The 21,813-nt window shown below is 40.9% G+C and overlaps 1 protein-coding gene across 3 annotated transcripts in view; it reads right to left on the bottom strand.

Moving 5' to 3' along the window:
• LOC126236395 (arrestin domain-containing protein 3-like) overlaps positions 1 to 21,813 on the bottom strand; it is a 136,813-nt gene that overhangs the window by 73,881 nt on the left and 41,119 nt on the right. For all 3 annotated transcript variants that reach the window (XM_049945680.1, XM_049945682.1, XM_049945681.1), the window contains exon 4: positions 6,687 to 6,869. In XM_049945680.1, the coding sequence (XP_049801637.1) occupies positions 6,687 to 6,869 (183 nt within the window). The remainder of the gene's footprint in view (positions 1 to 6,686; positions 6,870 to 21,813) is intronic.

Here is a 21,813-nt window from a genome sequence, read left to right as displayed (position 1 = left end):
ATGTCAAAGTCTTTACTCTGTTGTATAGTAAGTCGTATCTTCCCTTCCTGTCCAGTTCTTCAATTTCATCACATTCCTCTTTTAGCCATTTTTTCCTAGCCTGCTCTGTTTCTCTTCGCAGTTCGTTATTTAACCTTCGGTATATCTTTCTTGCATCTTCAGTGTTCTTGTTTTTCAATTTTCTTCTCTCCTCCATCTTGGAAATCATTTCTTGTGTGACCCATGGTTTTTTTGACCTTTTCCCTTTTACATATCCTATATTTTGCTGTCCTGCTTTAATGATTCCTTCTTTCAGCATATTCCAGTACTCGTTGGCATTATCAGGTGCTTCTTTGTCTCGTAATGTGTTTAGAAAGTCCCGAGACAGCATTTCTGTAATTTGTTCTTTGTTGGACCTTATCTTCTCTAAATCCCACTTCTTCACCATTGCCGCCTTTTTCAGTTCTTTCGTTCTTATTTCTATTTCTGCCATAAGTAAGTTGTGGTCACTATTAATATCTACACCTGGTAATGTGTGCACCTTCTTGATTCCATTCCTGTATCTTTCTTCTACCAGTATAACATCGATTTGGTTTCTGTATTTATTTCCTGGTGATTTCCAAGTGTAGAGCCTCCTCTTATGGTTCTTGAACCCTGTGTTTGCCGCTATCAGCTGCCTTTCCCTGCAGAAGTCAATTAACCATTCACCTCTGTCATTTCTCTTTCCAAGACCATGACTGCCTACTATGTTTCCCTCTTTCCCTTCTCCCACAATGGCGTTCCAGTCTCCCATTACTATTTTGCAGCATTTTTTATTTTAGTCCATTATTCTCTCTATTACATTGCACGTTTCCTCTACAATTTGGTCATCATGTTCTGAAGTTGGCATATACACCCGGACAATCAGTAAATCTTTTTGTGCTCCTTTCAACCTTACACCAATAACCCGGTCATTTGCATAGTCTACATATTCCACACATTTAGCCAATTCCTTTGTCATAATCATTCCTACTCCATTAATTCCTTTTACTTCTCCTTCTGAGTAGTAGAATACACATTCATCTGACTGCAACTCTCCATGTCCATTCCATCTTACCTCAGCAATTCCTACGAGGTCCATATGATTCTTTTCCATCTCTCTTTTAAGGTTTTCTAGTTTTCCTGCTTGTAGCAGACTTATGACATTCCAGGTACCAATTCTCGTTTTGATTTTTTGCCTCCTTTCAAGTCCCCCCCCCCCCCCCCCCCCCCCCCCCCCGCCCTCCCTGGAGATCCGAAATCCGAATGGGGGACTATTTTACCTCCGGACACTGATTTAACATGAGAGGAAGCCATTTTTTGTGCATAAAATGGAGACAGCATTATGCAGGGAAGATAATCTGCGGTGGTATTCCGTTGCCTTCTGCAGTTCTGGAGGCCGCCCCTAACATGGGATACAGACGCCTTTTGCCCGCTCCAGGTCAGATGCTGCATGAGAAGTATAGGTTGGAAAATGAAAGACCCCTAGCCCTCGAAACCTAATAGCATCAGGGTCGGAAAAGAACAAGAGCTGGCCGAGGGTGGCCAGATAGGAAAGATAAAAGTAAGGAGCCTGGCATAAGTAAGTGGAAGCAATGCCAGGACTCAGCTCGGGGCCCCGTGGTTGCCAGCCACATATCACTAGGTGTGACTCCCTGAAGACTATAAGACAATAAGAAACTGATAAACTCCACATCTAAGCAGCATAAGAATCATGATGTTGCTGTATCATGATATATTAAAGCATAATAATGTTGACAAGGAAATGTACGTGAAATTGAAAAGCTTCACAAGCCTGCAAAGAAATGATACCTATATAATGAACTCAGAGAATAAATGCAACACTTCATGCTAAATTATTAAAACAGAAATAGTTTGTGAGATAAAGTATTCCAGACACCAATTCCATATGATGCTCTAAATGTATATTTTGTCAGTCCACACACAGATGACAAGGTTGAAGAGAACATGTGAAAGGCAGAGGAAGTGCTGCCAGAAATAAATGATAAGCTAACAGACAGCTTTTACTGTATGAGATTTTCACTCTGCAGTGGAGTGTGCGCTGATATGTAACTTCCTGGCAGATTAAAGCTGTGTGCCGGACCGAGACTCGAACTTGGGACCTTTGCATTTCATGGGCAAGTGCTCTACCAACTGAGCTACCCAAGCATGATTCACGCCCCGTCCTCACAGCTTTACTTCTGCCAGTATCTCGTCTCCTACCTTCCAAACTTTACAGAAGCTCTCCTGCAAACCTTGCAGAACTACCACTTCTGAAAGAAAGGCTATTGCGGAGACATGGCTTAGCCACAGCCTGGGGGATGTTTCCAGAATGAGATTTTCACTCTGCAGTGGAGTGTGCGCTGATATGAAACTTCCTGGCAGAGTAAAACTGTGTGCCGGACCAAGACTCGAACTCGGGACCTTTGCCTTTCGCGGGCAAGTGCTCTATGAAAGGCAAAGGTCCCCAGTTCAAGTCTCGGTCTGCATAGACACATTCAGAGTACCAGGTAGAAGGACTGGTGGCATGTGTAAACACGTTCAGAGCACACAGGGACAGGTATAAAGGTTGGCGCATTAACACGTACAGAGCAGTTAAAGGGTTTAGTAAAATTACGATGACAAAAGAGTATAACTAGTTTGTTGTTATTTGTTACGAGTACAAGAGTACATGAAAATAGAAACCAAAAGAAGAGTAATTCAGATCATATTTGTTATTCATTTGAGTGATTTTAGTTTTTATGTACTGCTTCTTTCAGGTGCTTCAAAACTCTCTAAGTTCAAAGAATGTTCCCTTTCTGTTCCATCTTTGACAGTTTCAAGATCTTATTTCACCTCTGTACCATTCGTAGGAGGATTATCAATTCTAGAAACTCGAGACTTTTATGGAGTTTGATCTTTGTTGCTGTACATCCATCTTTATCTTTTCTGTCTTTTTATTGTCTCAGTTTTCATTTTATATGGCTTAAAGTGACTGTATGACACAAAGCCTCTTGCTATTTCTTTTCACAGGTCTCTAGGGAAACAATGATTTATCAACAATTGTTATCACAATACTCTTCTGATAGAGAAATGCTTTACCTCTTGTTTTATGTGGGTACTTTCAGAGAGAAATACACAGTTAATTGGTTGAGCATAGGGGAAGTTAATGAATAACTGCTATGTTATCACCAAAAAATATTTTCCCATTTTAAAGGTCAGAAGATATTTTTGGGCATTATTTGGAAGTGAAATGTAGACAATGAGCAATTCAGACAAGAAGAAAATATAATGTTCAAATAACTTTTGAGAATGAAGCCAGTTGATGTCTTTGACAAATGCAATTGTGAAAGGCATCAAACGGCCAAATCTTCAATAGGAATTAAAGTTTAACAAGAGAATAAAAACTTCTAACATGGAGCTAAAGAAGAAGGCTGAAGATTAGATGAGTAGATTGAATAATAAATTGGGAAGTACTGGATTGAATTGGGAGAAAAAGAAATTTATAGCACAACTTGACTAAAGAAAGGGATCGGTTGAAAGTATACATGCAAGGCGCCAAGGAATTGTCAGTTTGGTAATAGAAGAAAGTGTGGTGGTTATAAATTGTCAAGGGATGCCAAGGCTTGAATACAGTAAGCAGTTTCAGATGAACATAGGTTGTGGTAGCTATACAGAGAAGAGGAGGCTAGCAGAAGATAGACCAGTATGAAGAGCTGCATTGGACCAGTCTTCACAAAGAAGACTATAACAACAACAATGACAACAACAACATTTCTTCTGCTTACAAATTTTTTGCTATTTTTATTTTTTGAACAACATAAAAGATGCACTACATCATCATTAGCTCTCTTGCCAGTGCTTAAATACCCTTCAGTTTGTACAGCAGGTAGATGACATGTGCTAGTCTGTGTGGATATCCCAGATGAGCTTTTGAGCTATATGAAATCATAATAGTTTGACTGTTTTGCTGTCATGACTGGGAATATTCAGATTGCATATTATGTCTTCAATTATACTGTCATTTCTTGGAACTACATTTGCTTCAAACCAAGTTGTACAACTCTCCATTGCTACTGCCATACTGTGTTTGATATTTTCAAGGTGCATTATTATGTCATCTGTGTGTAGCACTGCATCACATGGCTTAACTGTGGGTTAATTAATTATATAAGTAATGGAAAAGGAAGGAACAAAAACATATTCCTGAGGTGCGCACATTATAGCTGGAAGACATTTTGACCTTTGATTATTTATCTTCATTAACTGATTTCTATTGCATAAGTAAAACTGCATTAGGCATAGAGCATTCTCTTTCATTGCATTGTGGTGGAGCTTATTGATAAGAATGTTGTGGGAGACCATAACAAATGCTTTCCTTGGGTCCAACAAATTCGGAGAGATTGTCTCGTTATTTTCAGAACAATTTTACACTTTTGCTACCATGTGCTCAACTGCTTTGGCTGAACCTATATTGCGAGGAGCTAAGTATAATTAGATAAAAAATATTGGTCCCTTTATTTATGCACACAGAGTTCTGTTACTCTATAAGACAAAAATATGCACCATGAAGGAATTACCTGAATGGCACAGAAATCAGTAGATGTGATGTACACATACAGACAGACAGATGGTTGCAGTTTCACAAAAATTCAATGATTTGTTCAAGAGAAATAGATTCATAAATTGAGCAAGTCAATAACATGTTGGTCCATCTCTGGCACATATGCAAGCAGTTGTTCATAGACACATTCAGAGTACCAGGTAGAAGGACTGGTGGCACGCGTACACACGTTAACGCACGCACCTTTGTACCTGTCCCATTGTGCTCTGAACGTGTTTACACGTGCCAACAGTCCTTCTACCTGGTACTCTGAACGTGTCTATGTGTAGACACATTCAGAGTACCAGGTAGAAGGACTGGTGGTGCGTGTAAACACATTCAGAGCACACAGGGACAGGTACAAAGGTATGTGCGTTAACACATCCAGAGCAGTTAAAGGGTTAACTGCCGGCCACATGCATTTTCTGTAAATAAACCACTGGAGGGACAATGGCTTTCAAGGTTATTGTCATCACCTTGATGAAGTCCACTTGCAACAGTAGTGGACACAACATTGATTTTATGAACAATATGACAATGTGATCGCACACCCGGAAGTACGAAGGTTGTTTTTTAAGTAAGGGCCATTCGCGCATATAGTCCCATAGTTCGCGCGGACGCCGCAACAAGCCACTGCGCCACTTGCCGGCATCCTTCCCGTTCACACTGACGCAAATTGCAGCTCTGTAGCTGACGTGTACGCATCGCTGTGCTACTTTATAATGTTTACGATTATTGAATCACCCGCCGCCTGTGAGATACGGTCAGTGATATGTTTTTTGACCACGAGAAGCCTATCAGCTGCAGAAATTCATCGTCAGTTAACAGAAGTTTATGGCTTGAATGCAATGAGTGAAGGTTAAGTGTGTCAATGGGTTAGAGAGTTTAAAAATGGCCGTCAAAACATCCATGACGAAGAACGCTCAGGCCGGCCCTCTGTGATCACTGATGATTTGATGGCTGCAGTCGAAACAAAGATTCGTGAGGACAGAAGATTCACAATTTCCACTCTTTCTTTGGAATTTCCACAAGTTTCAAGATCTGTTTTGTACAAAATTGTGTCTGAAAACCTAAACTTTAAGAAACTGTGTTCTCGGTGGGTACCCAGACTCCTCACAGAGGACCACAAAGGGAAGAGATTTGCCACTTCATTGGACTTTTTGATTTGTTACGAGGAAGAAGGGGGTGACATGTTGAGTCAAATTGTCACTGGAGATGAAACATGGGTATCCCATATCACTCCCGAAAGCAAGCGACAATCGATGGAATGGTGACACACAACCTCACCCATCAAGGTCAAAGCCAAACAGACACTGTCAAAGCACAAGATTATGGCAACTGTGTTCTGGGACCGGCGCGGTGTTTTGCTAGTGGACTTTATGCCATGAGGAACGACAATCAACTCAGATGCCTACTGTGCAACTCTAAAGAAGCTCCGCAGAGCAATTCAAAACAAAAGGCGTGGCATGATGACAAAAGGAGTTTTGCTCCTGCATGATAACGCTAGGCCTCACACCTCTCAAAAGATTCGGGATTTGATTGATTCTTTTGGCTGGGAAGTTTTGGACCATGCACCATACAGCCCCGACCTTGCTCCTAGCGATTTTCACCTTATCCGGAACCTGAAACACCTTTCTTGGCGGGCAGCGCTTCAATGACAACAATGAAGTGAAAGCGGCCGTGAACTCTTGGCTGTCAGAGCAGGCGGCCGAATTCTTTGAAGAGGGAATTAAAAACTTTGTTGTACGGTATGACAAGTGCTTAAATAAACAAGGCAACTATGTAGAAAAATAGGTAAAAGTGTGTAGAATCAGAAAATAAAAGTTTTTTTACAAAAGTATTTGTATCTTTTTTTAAAAATAAAAACGGCCCTCACTTAAAAAACAACCCTCGTACGTTTTAGAGAACTGCACATTGTCATTGTAATTTGAAGTTTTATTATTATGAGAGTTCTCATCATTCATAAATATTTTATTATTTATCTTGAGAAAGATTTAAAACTAAATAAATTTGGACTTTGTGTAAGGTATGTTTTCACACACAACAAATTTTTCATGATTAGAATTATTTTCAATTGGGAAAAAGTCTATTATATACTGGTAGTTACCTTCTTAAGAGAACAGGTAACAATACTTATTGTCTCATTTGTTCCATTATCAACTTCTACAGTCACAGGTATCTCTTGCCCAGAAACAAATCCAACAGCTGGAACATTGCCAACCAAAGTCAGAGGACCAGACCTACAGCAACAACAGCATAATGTTTTCTCAGCAACAGTTGTAACTGGTTCCTGAAACAAGGTAGCAGAAACTACAGTGATCTTAGATATAATAAAGGCTGATGCATATAGTATGCGAAAAAGCTAGTGCTACATGGTACACATGAAATTTTACAATGTGAGCCTCTTGTCAGATATATAAAATCCGATTCCACACTTGTTTTGACATTTTGATAAATGCACTGCCACCAAGAACTCTATTGCCTATTATCATTTTTTGCTGCAACTGTTGGTTAGTACCAAAAGATGTTGCAGTGAAAAAGAGAAGAGTGTTGAATGGTCTTTTAGTACAACTTCTCTCAATGATTAAAAGATAATGGTGATTTAAGTTTAGGTTTCTCAATAATTGGGTTGTGAGTGACTAAGAAATATTTAATACGACAGATGTGTAAATGAATAAATTAACAATGTAATGATATTCACTATTAGTTATTAACACCCCACCCAACACTGCAAAACAAACACATACATACATCCGCATATACACAGACACAAGCAGACATTTGTAAAGGCAAAGAGCTCTTTGGAACTCATCACTTGGCAATATGGACACTAAGAAGCTGACACCTGGTTGGCAATGCATTTTATCAAGCACATAGCCAAATGGGAGTTCCAGGAGGTCCAGCCCCCACCACCCCCAATCACCTACATGAAATTACACATGACCTACTTCTTGTGTAGCGAAATATAAATACACAAGGGATGATCAAAGTTTCTGTCTGAGGGAATACCTACAGCATGTATGCAACATAGCACGACTTTAATGTGAGTGTATAGGTACTGACAAGTGAGCAGGGGATCATTGTGGCATTCATGTCTTCCCAACATCCATGGGGCAAATGTGGAATGATGAACTCTGGCAATGTTATTACCAAATGCACCCAAACAGGACCAATTGCTATTATTCTTTTCTTGGGTGTAGAAGAACAAACACTGGTAGACATCCATCAGAGAAAGAAGAATACGTACGCGATAGCATGTCTGTCAAAAACTACCATTGTGGAATGGTACGATAATGGGTGCTGCTATTTCATGAAAATGCATGTTACCGTATTGCAAATTTCATAGTCCAGATGTTATGCCAACTCAAGTGTGAGACACATGAGCAGCCATCCTGTAGTCCTGATTTCTCTCCAAGTGGACATCACACCTTTGATCTATTAAAAAAGGCCTTGAAGGATCAATTATTCCTGTCAGACGAGGATGTGCAGCAGGCAGTTACAGACTTCATGCAGCAGGACACAGTGTTTTACCAATGGGTATCTTCAGCCTCATGTATCAGAGGATGATTGCCTCAATGGCCACCGTGATTTTGCCTGACTGGCATACCAATTGCGGGCTGTATGGCCTTGGGACAGAAACTTTTTGATCACCCCTGTATTTTTATGTTCTACCACATGATGAAAAATGGATATGCACAATCAGCTGTCAACAAGGCTATCAATAGGTTTAAACTATCTGCATACAGATAGGGGATTTCAGCTCTTGACAATGCCTATGTTAGCCAAGACAAGTCATTGTGTGTTGGTGGCCTTACAGGAGTTCAGTTGTTTTGTTAATCAGTTCAGTTTTTACTTGGAGCTGAACTGAATGTAAGTGCTGCCATTTATTGTTTCTAGCTGTGTGATATTCTGATAGTTTCTAACTATAGATAAGTTTGTAATAAGAAAGATGAGGAAAACTGATTTTGAATTATCCATTGGTGTTATATGATACGATAAAAATATGTACATATCACCATAATAGCCTATAGTAATTACATTTCTATAGTAGTTTAATTTTAACACTGGAGTCATTATTAGGGGACAGGTAGAGCTTTGGAGTTGCAGTATATCAGTTTTTCACAATGCAGTGGACTAGTAAACACATTTACAAATAACATTAAATGAAAATCAATGCATAAAAATACACTTTCATTTGCCAGTTTCACCCAAGAATCACACTGATAACCAATCTGGTCACCTGGGCAGTATTCACAAGGAACACCTCGAGTGCAAGGCTGAAAACATACTGTCTACTATGCAACCAAAATATTGACTGCTAATGACAACAGGGGGTAGGACTGGAGATATCCAACAGTGAGCACAGCATGAGGCTACAGAGTATGGCTGAAGTGGTTAGTTGATGAGTAGCTCCCAACATTGAGACAGTGCTAGTGGTTTTGATGCAAAGCAGACCAGTGCCAATGATAAAAGAAGCAAAAATTGCATTATATATACAACAATGGTTGCTGAAGTTGACACTTCATCAGAAAGGAACCTAAGGAATTTTGCACAGTGAGAAAGAAGTGGCAGACGAAATTTTAGCATTTCTGCAAGGTTAGTCAGTGGAATGTGTGGTGTTGTATACACTTGACTATGGGGACAGTGTACATGGGAAGTACTATGATGACAATAAGTACTTAACAAGTGAAAGTGATACTGAAACAGGTTTGAACCATGTACTTCATTATTCTTGTCAGACAGGGAGACATAAATCCCATCTTCAGTGAAACGTAATAAAGGACAATTGTTGTCCAAGGAGCAGGTGCTAAACATACACTACTGGCCATTAAAATTGCTACACCATGAAGATGATGTGCTACAGACGCGAAATTTAACCGACAAGAAGAATATGCCGTGATATGCAAATGATTAGCTTTTCAGAGCATTCACACAAGGTTGGCGCCGGTGGCAACACCTACAAAGTGCTGACATGAGGAAAGTTTCCAACTGATTTCTCATACACAAACAGCAGTTGATCGGCATTGCCTGGTGAAACGTAGTTGTGATGCCTTGAGTAAGGAGGAGAAATGCGTACCATCACATATCTGACTTTGATAAAGGGCGGATTGTAGCCTATCGTGATTTCGGTTTATTGTATTGCAACATTGCTGCTCACATTGGTCGAGATCCAATAACTGTCAGCAGAATATGGAATCGGTGGGTTCAGGAAGGTAATACCGGACACTGTGCTGGATCACAATGGCCTCGTATCACTAGCAGTCAAGATGACAGGCATCTTATCTGCAGGGCTGTAACGGATCGTGCAGCCACGTCTTGATCCCTGAGTCAACAGATGGGGACATTTGCAAGACAACAGCCATCTGCATGAACAGTTCGACAATGTTTGCAGCAGCATGGACTATCAGCTCCGAGACCATGGCTGCGATTACCCTTGAAACTGCATCACAGACAGGAGCGCCTGCGATGGTGTACTCAAAGAGGAACCTGGGTGCACGAATGGCAAAACGTCATTTTTTCGGATGAATCCAGGTTCTGTTTACAGCATCATGATAGTCGAATCCGTGTTTGGCGACATCGCGCTGAATGCACATGGGAAGCATGTATTCGTCATCACCATACTGGCGTATCACCCAGCATGATGGTATGGGGTGCCATTGGTTACAAGTCTCGGACACCTCTTGTTTGCACTGACGGCACTTTGAACAGTGGATGTTACATTTCAGATGTGTTACGACCCCTGGTTCTACCCTTTATTCAATCCCTGTGAAACCCTACATTTCAGCAGGATAATGCATGACCACATGTTGCAGTTCCTGTACGGGCCTTTCTGGATATAGAAAATGTTCGACTGCTGCCCTGGCCAGCACATTCTCCAGATCTCTCACCAATTGAAAACGTCTGGTCAATGGTAGCCGAGCAACTGGCTCATCACAATATGCCAGTCACTACTTGTGATGAACTGTGGTATTGTGTTGAACCTGCATGGGCAGCTGTACCTGTACCTGTACACTGATTTCTCAGGATCTATGCATCCAAATTGCGTGAAAATGTAATCACATGTCAGTTATAGTATAATATATTTGTCGAATGAATACCCATTTATCATCTGCATTTCTTCTTGGTGTAGCAATTTTAATGGCCAGTAGTGTACTTACATACTTGGAAGATCATGCACAGCATATTAAAAAAACTATCATGAACAGATTTGGAATATGTCCTCAGCAAACATGACTGTGTAGTACGTAAGATAAATTATGGATAGTTAAGAAAGGACAATGCACAGCAAACTGCGGAATTGGCCAGAAATTTTGTAGACGAGATAAACAAAATTATGCCCTCATTAAGGGCAGAATTTGTTTTCAATTATGACCAATCAGGATTTGAAGAGCAAATGCATATGAAAGGAACCCTTTGAGGTACCAAGAGAGTTGTATCCCGGTCAAATGACATCAATGCCTTAACGCATCCATATATAATTATGCTGACTGATAATCTGGATGGTAAATTGGTTGGATAGTTATTTATTGAGCTGCAAAAAGTTGGAAGTGATTTATCCAAAATGATACCTTCTTGTGTGCATGATCTCGCAATGACAGTAGGAAATATTTACATCACAGCAAGCAGGAGTGGGAAAATGGGCATAAGAGAACTACAGCTATGGTATGAGCACTTCTTTTGGTCATCAGCTGGTCAAAATAACTTTCATTTGCTTGATTCCTGGTCTGCATATAAAAATCAACTCCTTTAGAGAAAACTATTCCTCCTGAAAATAGTGACATTGCAATTCATACTATCTGGAACCACTGGACAATTTCAGCCTCTGGATTTTCATTTTTTCCATGCCTATAAAACATATCACACTATCTGCAGCTATGCCTTAAAGGAAATCCAGTTTCACTATAAGCTCCACGACACATTGTTTCTCATTTAGTTGCATGCCATCACATTCCATCAGTTCTAATCACCCCATTTCACCAATATGATTCTATATGCATTCTTTAAGAGTGGATACCTAGCTGAACGTCCTATGCAGTTTCTAACTCCAAAGGTGTTCACCTTCAATCGTAATTATGTGAACCACTATCATCACTGTGGCATGCCATATTTCATTCGGTGTTCAGGGTGCAAGTTAATGGTTTGTTACAAATGTTTCTTGAATGTCAAAGAGGTTCATTTCTTGAAGGTTGATCTCTGCACCTCCCAGACACTCATTTTCTGTCACCCTCCTGATGCACATTGTGAGTCATTAGCAGCTAACATTTCTCCTATTGTAATTGTTAATACAACACTTTCAAATAAGCCTTACTAAAGACTGAACTTGCAACCTCAAATTCATGGAATTCCTTGTCAGCTATGAAAAATGGTTCCAATTAGGAATGATGGGGAAGGGTTTTGGAGAGTGGGAAGGGTTTGTGATGACAGCACATACTATAATTTGTTTGTTTCTAAAATATTTTTCAGATGGCTGCTTTAATTCATCCAAGCTGACTGCATCTTACATCTTCTCCCCCCCCCCCCCCTGCCTTTTCATCCCAAATCTGTTTATGATCTTGTAATACTATAGTAACTTATGATCTTGTAATACTATAATAACTTAAATCATGAATTTCCTGCACAATTAAAATATTCACACTTTCATGGACTATCAGATGATGAAACATGTTCAGTTAAAGGAAAAACATGCAATATCAGAATTTAATCTTTTGTTCTGATGCATTTTACTTTATTTTATTTGAAAACAATGTACATCAACCAGTTTTCTCCAAATTCTCCACTGAGTGGCATTACTCTGCACTTTGAGGCACTGCGCTAGCAATCCCTAAATTTGGGAGGCAAGGCAGTTTGTCACAAAGGGCAAAAAAGCAGGGTGTAGCAAATTGCTGACATAGTAAGGGTGCTGTGGATGGCAACCAAAGAGGTCTTGCTGTGAAAAGAAATGGCAAACCAAAACATCACTCTTAGTTGTCAGGCCATATGGCAGGTGACAATCAGGCTGCTATCCCAACAAAGTATGAGGCATCTTCAGACAAATATTCAGCCTGGAATCTTATTGACTTCAGCAATGAGTCCCATTTCAAACTGAGTCCCAATGACCAGCAAAGACATGTCTGGAGAAGTGCTGGACAGTGATATGATACCAAACTGTCCATTGCCAACCATACGGGCAAACAACCTTGAGTAATGGTCTGGGGTGCCATTTCATTTCATAGCGGGAACCCTTCAGTTATCATCTGCAGCTGCTTTACAGCACAGCAGTACTATGATGATATTCTATACGCCATTTTGTTGCCCTTCACAGCAAGCCATCCTGGGCCTACATTTCAGCAAGATAATGCCCATCTGCACACAGCAAAAGTTTTTACTGTTTGTCTTCATGCTTGCCCAATCTTACTTTGGCCAGCAAGTTTGCCGGATGTTTCCCCAGTTGAGAACATCTGAAACTTTATGGGCAGGGCCCTCCGACCAGCTCACGACTCTGACTATCCAATGCACGTCTTGATATTGTGATTCAGGACAGGACCAATGGGAAGAAAAGTGGACCATCAAGTTATTGAAGTGAGCCCTGAAGTAAGAACAGCTCTCATGAAGTGACAAAAAGTATATCTCGGGTTTAGTTTGGTTTAAGTGAAAGACTATCATGTAGTGAGGAGGTGCGTCAAGGCAAAGACCTTGGTCATTTGGCAAAACATTGTGATAAACAAGTAATAATTTGTGGACATTATGGCAAAGAAGGCCATATCAGAAAACACTGCAATAAAATCAAACAAGTCACGATGTGTGTGCCATATAAATATAGGAGTAAAAAGTGCACAGGGGACAGAGACAAATGTCACATGTATCAAGCCCCCCAAACATGACAGATTTTAGGAACAGATTACAGGTAGGCACCTCATAACACTAGAAATCAATGAGGATTCTAATGACACCATTAAATGCTGCCTATGCAAGAAACATAAATCACCACTGAGGAGGAGGAGAAGGGACACTGAAAGAGCAAGGAATTTCTGGCAAAGAGTGAGCAATAAGTACCATAGAAAAGAGCATGCATCACCAAATTAAAGCATCATGCACCTATGAAAAAGCAGTAAAGAAGTTTTGGTGAAAATTCAGAACTACACTCCTGGAAATGGAAAAAAGAACACATTGACACCGGTGCGTCAGACCCACCATACTTGCTCCGGACACTGCGAGAGGGCTGTACAAGCAATGATCACACGCACGGCACAGCGGACACACCAGGAACCGCGGTGTTGGCCGTCGAATGGCGCTAGCTGCGCAGCATTTGTGCACCGCCGCCGTCAGTGTCAGCCAGTTTGTCGTGGCATATGGAGCTCCACCGCAGTCTTTAACACTGGTAGCATGCCGCGACAGCGTGGACGTGAACCGTATGTGCAGTTGACGGACTTTGAGCGAGGGCGTATAGTGGGCATGCGGGAGGCCGGGTGGACGTACCGCCGAATTGCTCAACACGTGGGGCGTGAGGTCTCCACAGTACATCGATGTTGTCGCCAGTGGTCGGCGGAAGGTGCACGTGCCCGTCGACCTGGGACCGGACCGCAGCGACGCACGGATGCACGCCAAGACCGTAGGATCCTACGCAGTGCTGTAGGGGACCGCACTGCCACTTCCCAGCAAATTAGGGACACTGTTGCTCCTGGGGTATCGGCGAGGACCATTCGCAACCGTCTCCATGAAGCTGGGCTACGGTCCCGCACACCGTTAGGCCGTCTTCCGCTCACGCCCCAACATCGTGCAGCCCGCCTCCAGTGGTGTCGCGACAGGTGTGAATGGAGGGACGAATGGAGACGTGTCATCTTCAGCAATGAGAGTCGCTTCTGCCTTGGTGCCAATGATGGTCGTATGCGTGTTTGGTGTCGTGCAGGTGAGCGCCACAATCAGGACTGCATACGACCGAGGCACACAGGGCCAACACCCGGCATCATGGTGTGGGGAGCGATCTCCTACGCTGGCGTACACCACTGGTGATCGTCGAGGGGACACTGAATAGTGCACGGTACATCCAAACCGTCATCGAACCCATCGTTCTACCATTCCTAGACCGGCAAGGGAACTTGCTGTTCCAACAGGACAATGCACGTCCGCATGTATCCCGTGCCACCCAACGTGCTCTAGAAGGTGTAAGTCAACTACCCTGGCCAGCAAGATCTCCGGATCTGTCCCCCATTAAGCATGTTTGGGACTGGATGAAGCGTCGTCTCACGCGGTCTGCACGTCCAGCACGAACGCTGGTCCAACTGAGGCGCCAGGTGGAAATGGCATGGCAAGCCGTTCCACAGGACTACATCCAGCATCTCTACGATCGTCTCCATGGGAGAATAGCAGCCTGCATTGCTGCGAAAGGTGGATATACACTGTACTAGTGCCGACATTGTGCATGCTCTGTTGCCTGTGTCTATGTGCCTGTGGTTCTGTCAGTGTGATCATGTGATGTATCTGACCCCAGGAATGTGTCAATAAAGTTTCCCCTTCCTGGGACAATGAATTCACGGTGTTCTTATTTCAATTTCCAGGAGTGTATATGGCGTAACAGAGAAGCAAGATCAGAGACGGATGTAGGAGTGACACAAGATACAGATGACCAGGATTTGGTGACAAACTGGGCAGCTGTTTTAGAATGTGACAGTACACATCTTGACAAATAGACCACACAGCCTACAGAAGCAAAAGAAGATTCATCAATGTAGGATGTGAATCTGCAACAAAAACTGTACCAGAGTCAGAGCCAGTTTGTACAGCGAACAAACCCCTACTGTAAAGAAGTAAACAATAAAACACAGTCAATTGGAACAGATACGTGAAATATTTATCAAGTAGAGAATACTATGCAACACACTAGAGTGGAAGAGCTGATGATACTTACTACAGCATTAAGACCTCTAGTAAGGGGACTATATTACTTTTCCTGTACTTGATATAGCAGATAGGATCCATCTCGAAGTGAACAATCTGCCATCAGAAGTGGAAAAACTGGAGAAGTTACTGAAGCAGGAAAAGTTAATCGGAAGGGAGAGTTGCAACCTGGTTACTATTTATTTCCAATTTAGTGTTGAGATCAATGAGTATCTACTAAGACCAAAGAATATTAGTCACCTAGGTTGCACTAGGTATCTTGTATACTCCACTGATGCAAATGTGAAGTCAATATTGTGGGATACCCACCTGACTGATGACCATGGAAGACAACTAGAAAAAGCTATTATGGAACTCAACTTACAGGTACTGAAGGCACCTCACAATCTGCCAACCTAGGAAGGGAGAATTTGAGTGCAGTCTAATATTGACATCACTCTAGCAAATTCAGCAGTGGTGAACAATGAGACAGGCTGGAAGGTTGAGAGTGGAATGACATCAAGGACCACAATATTATTCACTATACCATCACTGAAGGGAAATCCAACATGCCAAAGAAAACATGCACATAAGGCAAATACAACTTCAAGGACACTACCTGGAAAGAACTAAGAAGAGTGATTTAGGCTCTGGGAAGTCCATTGCTGGGTGACAATATATATGTTAAAGAGCAAGGACTAACAGTGGTTATAGACAGAGTGATGAAGGCATCAATACCTGCCAGTAGAGGTCATTCTAAAGGAGCACCTTGCATCTGGACTAAGGAACTGTAGAAATTAAGGTGTGAAACAAGAAGAGCCAGGAAGCTATACCACAGCAGTAGAGCAGCAGAGACGCAAAAAAGAGAGTGTCCATAGGTTAAACAGATACAGGTATGTTAAACAATATTTTAAGGAAGAGTACAGGAAAAAATGGAATAATGGAAGCAATTTGTGGATGCTAACTTAGAAACTGATCTGTGTAGTGTAGTCTGGAAGAAAATACAATTACTAACAGTCTTATCTATACTCAAAAGGAATAATGTGACAGTAACAGAAAGTTGGGAACAGTCAGCTGCCCTGCTAATGGAAACGCTACTTGCTGATGATGGGGAAGAAAGCAAGACAGATGATCAGCATAGGTCATGAAAAAAGTTATGGGAAGATTATAGAAATGTGCCCATTCACACAAGAAGGAATCAAGCAAATAATTTTACAACCAAAAAAGAAAAAATTCATACTGAAGTAATACAACCCCTAAGTGAGCAATTAAATAGTTACTTGTGCAAATTACACACTGAGTGCCTCTTGCGAAGAAAGGTCCCTGCACTATGGAAGAACACTGAAGTAGGAGTAATTAGTAAAGGGCAAGATCCAACAATACCCAGATTCTAGAGACCAATTTGTCTTTTGAATATTATCAGCAAGATATTTGAAAAACTACAATCCAAAATATTACAAGATAATAGACTGCTACATGGGGTGAGCCGTCACCAATACGGGTTTAGAAGAGGCAAGTCAGATGAAAATGCAATTAATAAGACCTTTTTGTTAGTGACAGATATTCATCTTATGTATGCTCTAGCGGTGATGATTGATATTGCTGGCGACCTATGGTGGTCAACTTTCTTTGGTCACCATAGGGATTTGGAGTGTCCAGAAGCGCTGTACAATTGCCTGAGAGATTACTGCCACTGGCAACATGCTTCTTCAACATTCCCACATTAAAAAAATGAAGACAATAACAAAAGGCTGTCCACAGAGATCAATGTGCAGTCCGGAGTTTTGAGATGTAGCACTGGAACCTACTACACCAGTACATGACAACCGTAACATAAGTGGACTGGTAGCATTTGCAGATGACGTGCTGTTTGTTGTAAGTGGTGACTCCAGAAGAATCATAGAAGACAAATGTAGTGCAGGACTCCATGAACTTCAGGGCTGGTGCTTAATTGTCACTAGCACCTCACAAAACAACATACCTCTAGCTGAAGGAGAACCTAGTAAGAAACCCTAAAATAAAATTAAATGATTTAATGATTAGGAGAAGTGCAGTAATGAGATATGTAGGGGTATTTCTGGATGAAATCATGCATCATACACAGTAACCAGGCAGAAAAGGTACAAATGTGATGAATAAAATTATAACCATTTCAAACAAATAATTTCAGTTTCTCTTGAAAACAATCAGAGTATACTACCAATCAACTGTAGGATGTGGTGTGAGCATTTGGGCTCATAGATTGCAGCTAGTGAAGCCAGCCTCATTAGTGAGAAGACTTCAATGAGGAGTACTACTAAGATTAATGGGCACCTACTGCACTATCCCAAATGATGCTTTGTTAGTAATTTCAGAAATATGCCCACTGGAATTGGAATTTAGGAAAGGGGGGAGGGTGGGGGGGGGGCTTTTACGGGTTAAAGAAAGGCAATCAAATGAAAGAACAAAGTATGCTTGGAACTGAGGCCAATTTGAAAAAGGCCATAAAAGATCACATATTACAACTGTGGAAAGACGAATGGGACACACAGCCATGGGCAGGAGAACATAAAGATTTCTTTCACACATCAGGGAGACATTAAAGATGATATTTCTTAACCTGTCACGTGGATTGATACATTACCTGACTGGCCATGGCCTGAATGTTACATATCTATACAAAATCAGAAGACGGATGAACAACTGATGCGTCTGTGGCAGTGTGGGCACACAGAACACACATTTATGGGACTGCGTGACCTATGAAGATGTGGGTGGTAGTGGACATCAGGTATTAAGGTTACTGGATGCCAAAGCAGCTCTGAGGAGCAAGTCAATGTGGCACATCTTGGATGGTACTGGAGTTGCAGTATCCAGGAAGGTCAAGTAGCACATCACCAGGCATTTAACCATAAGATAGCATGCTTCCATCCAGGCTAGCAAACATATTCTGTGGATGGAGGGAAGATAATTGAGTTTGGTGACTCCAAATGAAATTGTGTCCAAAGAATCTACACTGCACTGGTGCAAGTTATCATGGAAGTGTAGACTTTAAGACCAAATGCACCAAAATAAATTAACAAACAGACAACAGAATTTGTAATGCTTATAGCAGCATGAACAGTTCTCTGATGTTTTATTTGTGCGTGTGCTGGGTGAATGAGCAGTGAAGCATGCATTCTGAAAAAAAAAATTTATACTTCCAATATCATTTATGTGTTAACAATAACAAACACAAACACACACACAAATTTCAAGCTTTTGCAACCCACGGTTGCTTCATCAGGAAAGAGGGAAGGAGAGGGAAAGACAAAATGATGTGGGTTTTAAAGGAGAGGGTAAGGAGTCATTCCAATCCCGGGAGTGGAAAGACTTACCTTGGGGGGAAAAAGGGACAGGTATACACTCGCACACACACACACACACACACACACACACACACACACATCCATCCACATATATACAGACACAAGCAGACATGTGCAGGATCTGGACTTCCCGATCATCATCATCCACGTCTGTGCAGCCTTGGTCATATTGTTGGCACTATTTCATTATAACTGAACATGATAATGCATATGTTTCGTATACCACAGAATTTCACTGGGAATCTGTGTGCAATTCAGACTTTCACTCACAAGAATCTTACTGTACCACCAGATGCTTCAACTTTGGAGTAAATTTCTATTTCCCACACCATTTCAATCTCTCACTGTACAGCACCTACCATCTGTACCACAGTGCACTATGTAGGAAACATGGAACATGTACCCTCTTCTGACAATGCTCTACTCTTGTTGCTGGTGGTGCTTTTCTGAACTGCACAGATGGGAGTTATCCTTACAACACATTTTCCGCTCCCATAATTATCCTGGCCTCAACCTAAGATAACATATTGTCCCCACACCCTCCACCCAACAGTTTCCACCCCTATGTCCTATCATCTCCTCCCCATTCTCGTCTCCCACCCTGTTTATTTTCAGGCCTCTGCCACTGCATCTACCCGTCTTTCCGCACTCATCTCATTTTTTGTTGCTTTCTCCCCCACCTCTCTGCCCCACAACCACCTGATGCTGCACCTGTTGGAGTCTAGTCCCTGCACACTCCACCAGACAGCATTCATCTCTCTCCCCCCCGGACACTACTATCCCTTCCCGTTCCCCTTCCCCTTTGCATTCCTCTTCCACTTCCCCATGCCCCACCTCCTCCAGATTGCTGCTTGCAACCCATGTGATGTTGCATTCTGGCCCGAGATGCTAGAGTTGGCAGTTGTGTGTGCATGTGGTGTGTGTGTGTGTGTGTGTGTGTGTGTGTGTGTGTTTCCTTACTGACAAAAGAAGCCTCTGATGAGGGCTGTGGCTGAAAGCTGCAGTCGTGCCTGTCAGCAACTTGATTGTCTTCTTTACAGTAAACAGCAATCTGTCTTTTACTACATTTTTGGTGTTCCTACCTGGAGTTTGCATGGTTTAATTTGTACAATGCGTTAACAATAAATTATCACTACATGCTTAATACTATTTGCCAGCTAAATGTAATGTATTAAATTATCAGGTAAGCTACTAGTTTGATAAAAGCTATTGCTTCATCAATTATCTTAAATATTTACTGATATCTTCTAATTCCAGATCAATATTTACATAAATGTAGTGACATTTTTCAAAGAAAATAGTTACCTACACCCAATAGCCTCCACAATATCTATATGATGAGTAAAGTTTTAATTTCTTAAGCCAATGGCAATTTTTATTCATAAGGATTCAAAACATTTCAAGATAGTTTCACTGGATTCATACAAGAGTCCACATGCCATCTCTTTTTTCCCTTACACATAAAAGAAATTAAATGATATTCCACAGCAAATTCTCATGCATGATCATAATGAAGAAGACAAATTTTAAAACCAAATACAACAACATATGTAAATGTAGTTGGGTGCAACTGCTGAGCACAAAAGAAGAAAAGAAACCACATTCAAAAATATTTATTACTAAAAACACCTATTTCAGAATAATTCTAGCAATTCTCTAAAGCATCACAATGCTCAGTAGGAAAAGTCCTTATAAAACAATTTTAAAAATCCATATGCTGTAGTCAAAAGTCCTTGTAAAATAATTTTAAAAATCCATTGTTGTAATAAATATATGCTACCTTCTCTATACTGCACATATTATCAAAAGTTCAGCAGTTAAAGCTAATAAATCTCTTGTACCAAATGCAGATATTGTTTTATATGCTATGGGAATAGTTGTTGATCCGGTGATCCCTGGTATTATATTGTAATGTATTTTGAGATCAACATTTGAATACTTTATTCCATGTTTTTGACAGACAGGGAACATGATAAATTTCTTTTAATACATTCTTCTCGGTGACATCACAAGTTGATGATATAAGCTCACGTTTGCATTTAAAGTGAATTTTGGTTTTAAAGTTGTGCTCTTTCTGACAAACACAATCCACAGCAAAAAGCAATCATGAACCTAAGTGTTATTTGAACAACTCAGAGATTTATTAGGTATAATGTTACTGGAGCTGGTTTGGCCATGATCCCTGTGGGCTATCCAGTTACTCAGTAGTTGGTTAACATGAAATCTGAATCACTATGCATTTTTGCTTAAGCAGTTCTGAGCTACAGGTGGAATTTATCTGGAATGCTACAAAAGTATCCCATGAAGAATTAAGACACAGACTTCAGTGTATAATCTTCTTGTATGAGATAAACATTCAGGTCCCAAGCCACATTACAAAACAAAAATCAGATTATCGCAATTAATACTCACATACATTAAAAGGGGAAAATTAGGCACATTCAGTATGTACAGTATTCTAAACCAAAACTCCCTATTATCCCTCAAGCTGGTTCACCATTTTTTATAACAGGAGTGGGCACGCGGTGCACTTTGTACATATGTAAAGAACAGCTGTCTTTATATTACCAGGGAAACATGTATGAACAAAATTACAGCTTACCATTAGTTTAACTAAACAATAAAATAAATTAAAATTATGTGACCTAATCACTGTTAATTAAACATTAATAAAATAAACCTTTCATTGTATCCATTGTCACACACCGGTGATGTTACCCCTTGGTAATGGTCCATTCAAAGCATTAACTGGTGTTGTAGTTTCAGATCCCTGCCAACCACTTATTTGATTACTGTTTATCTTGTAGATAGCTGCCTCATTGTAGCTTGTGCTTATAGCTCAGTATCTGGGTGATTTTCTTGGACGAATCGTAAATTTCTTGCCTAGCTTGCTGTTTATTTTATATTAGAGCTGCTCACATGGACGTACGATAACACAACTTATTACTGTTTTAGCTGAAGCAATAGTGAAGGAATAGGTATGGGCTTGCAACCATAAAACAATGATAGAATGGTAGAAAACAATGTTACTTA

This window comes from Schistocerca nitens, chromosome 2 (assembly GCF_023898315.1).
Source record: "Schistocerca nitens isolate TAMUIC-IGC-003100 chromosome 2, iqSchNite1.1, whole genome shotgun sequence".
In the NCBI taxonomy this organism is placed as follows: Eukaryota; Metazoa; Arthropoda; class Insecta; order Orthoptera; family Acrididae; genus Schistocerca; species Schistocerca nitens.
The sequence above is the reverse complement of the archived record's forward strand: the minus strand, read 5'-3'. Positions and strand labels throughout refer to the sequence as shown.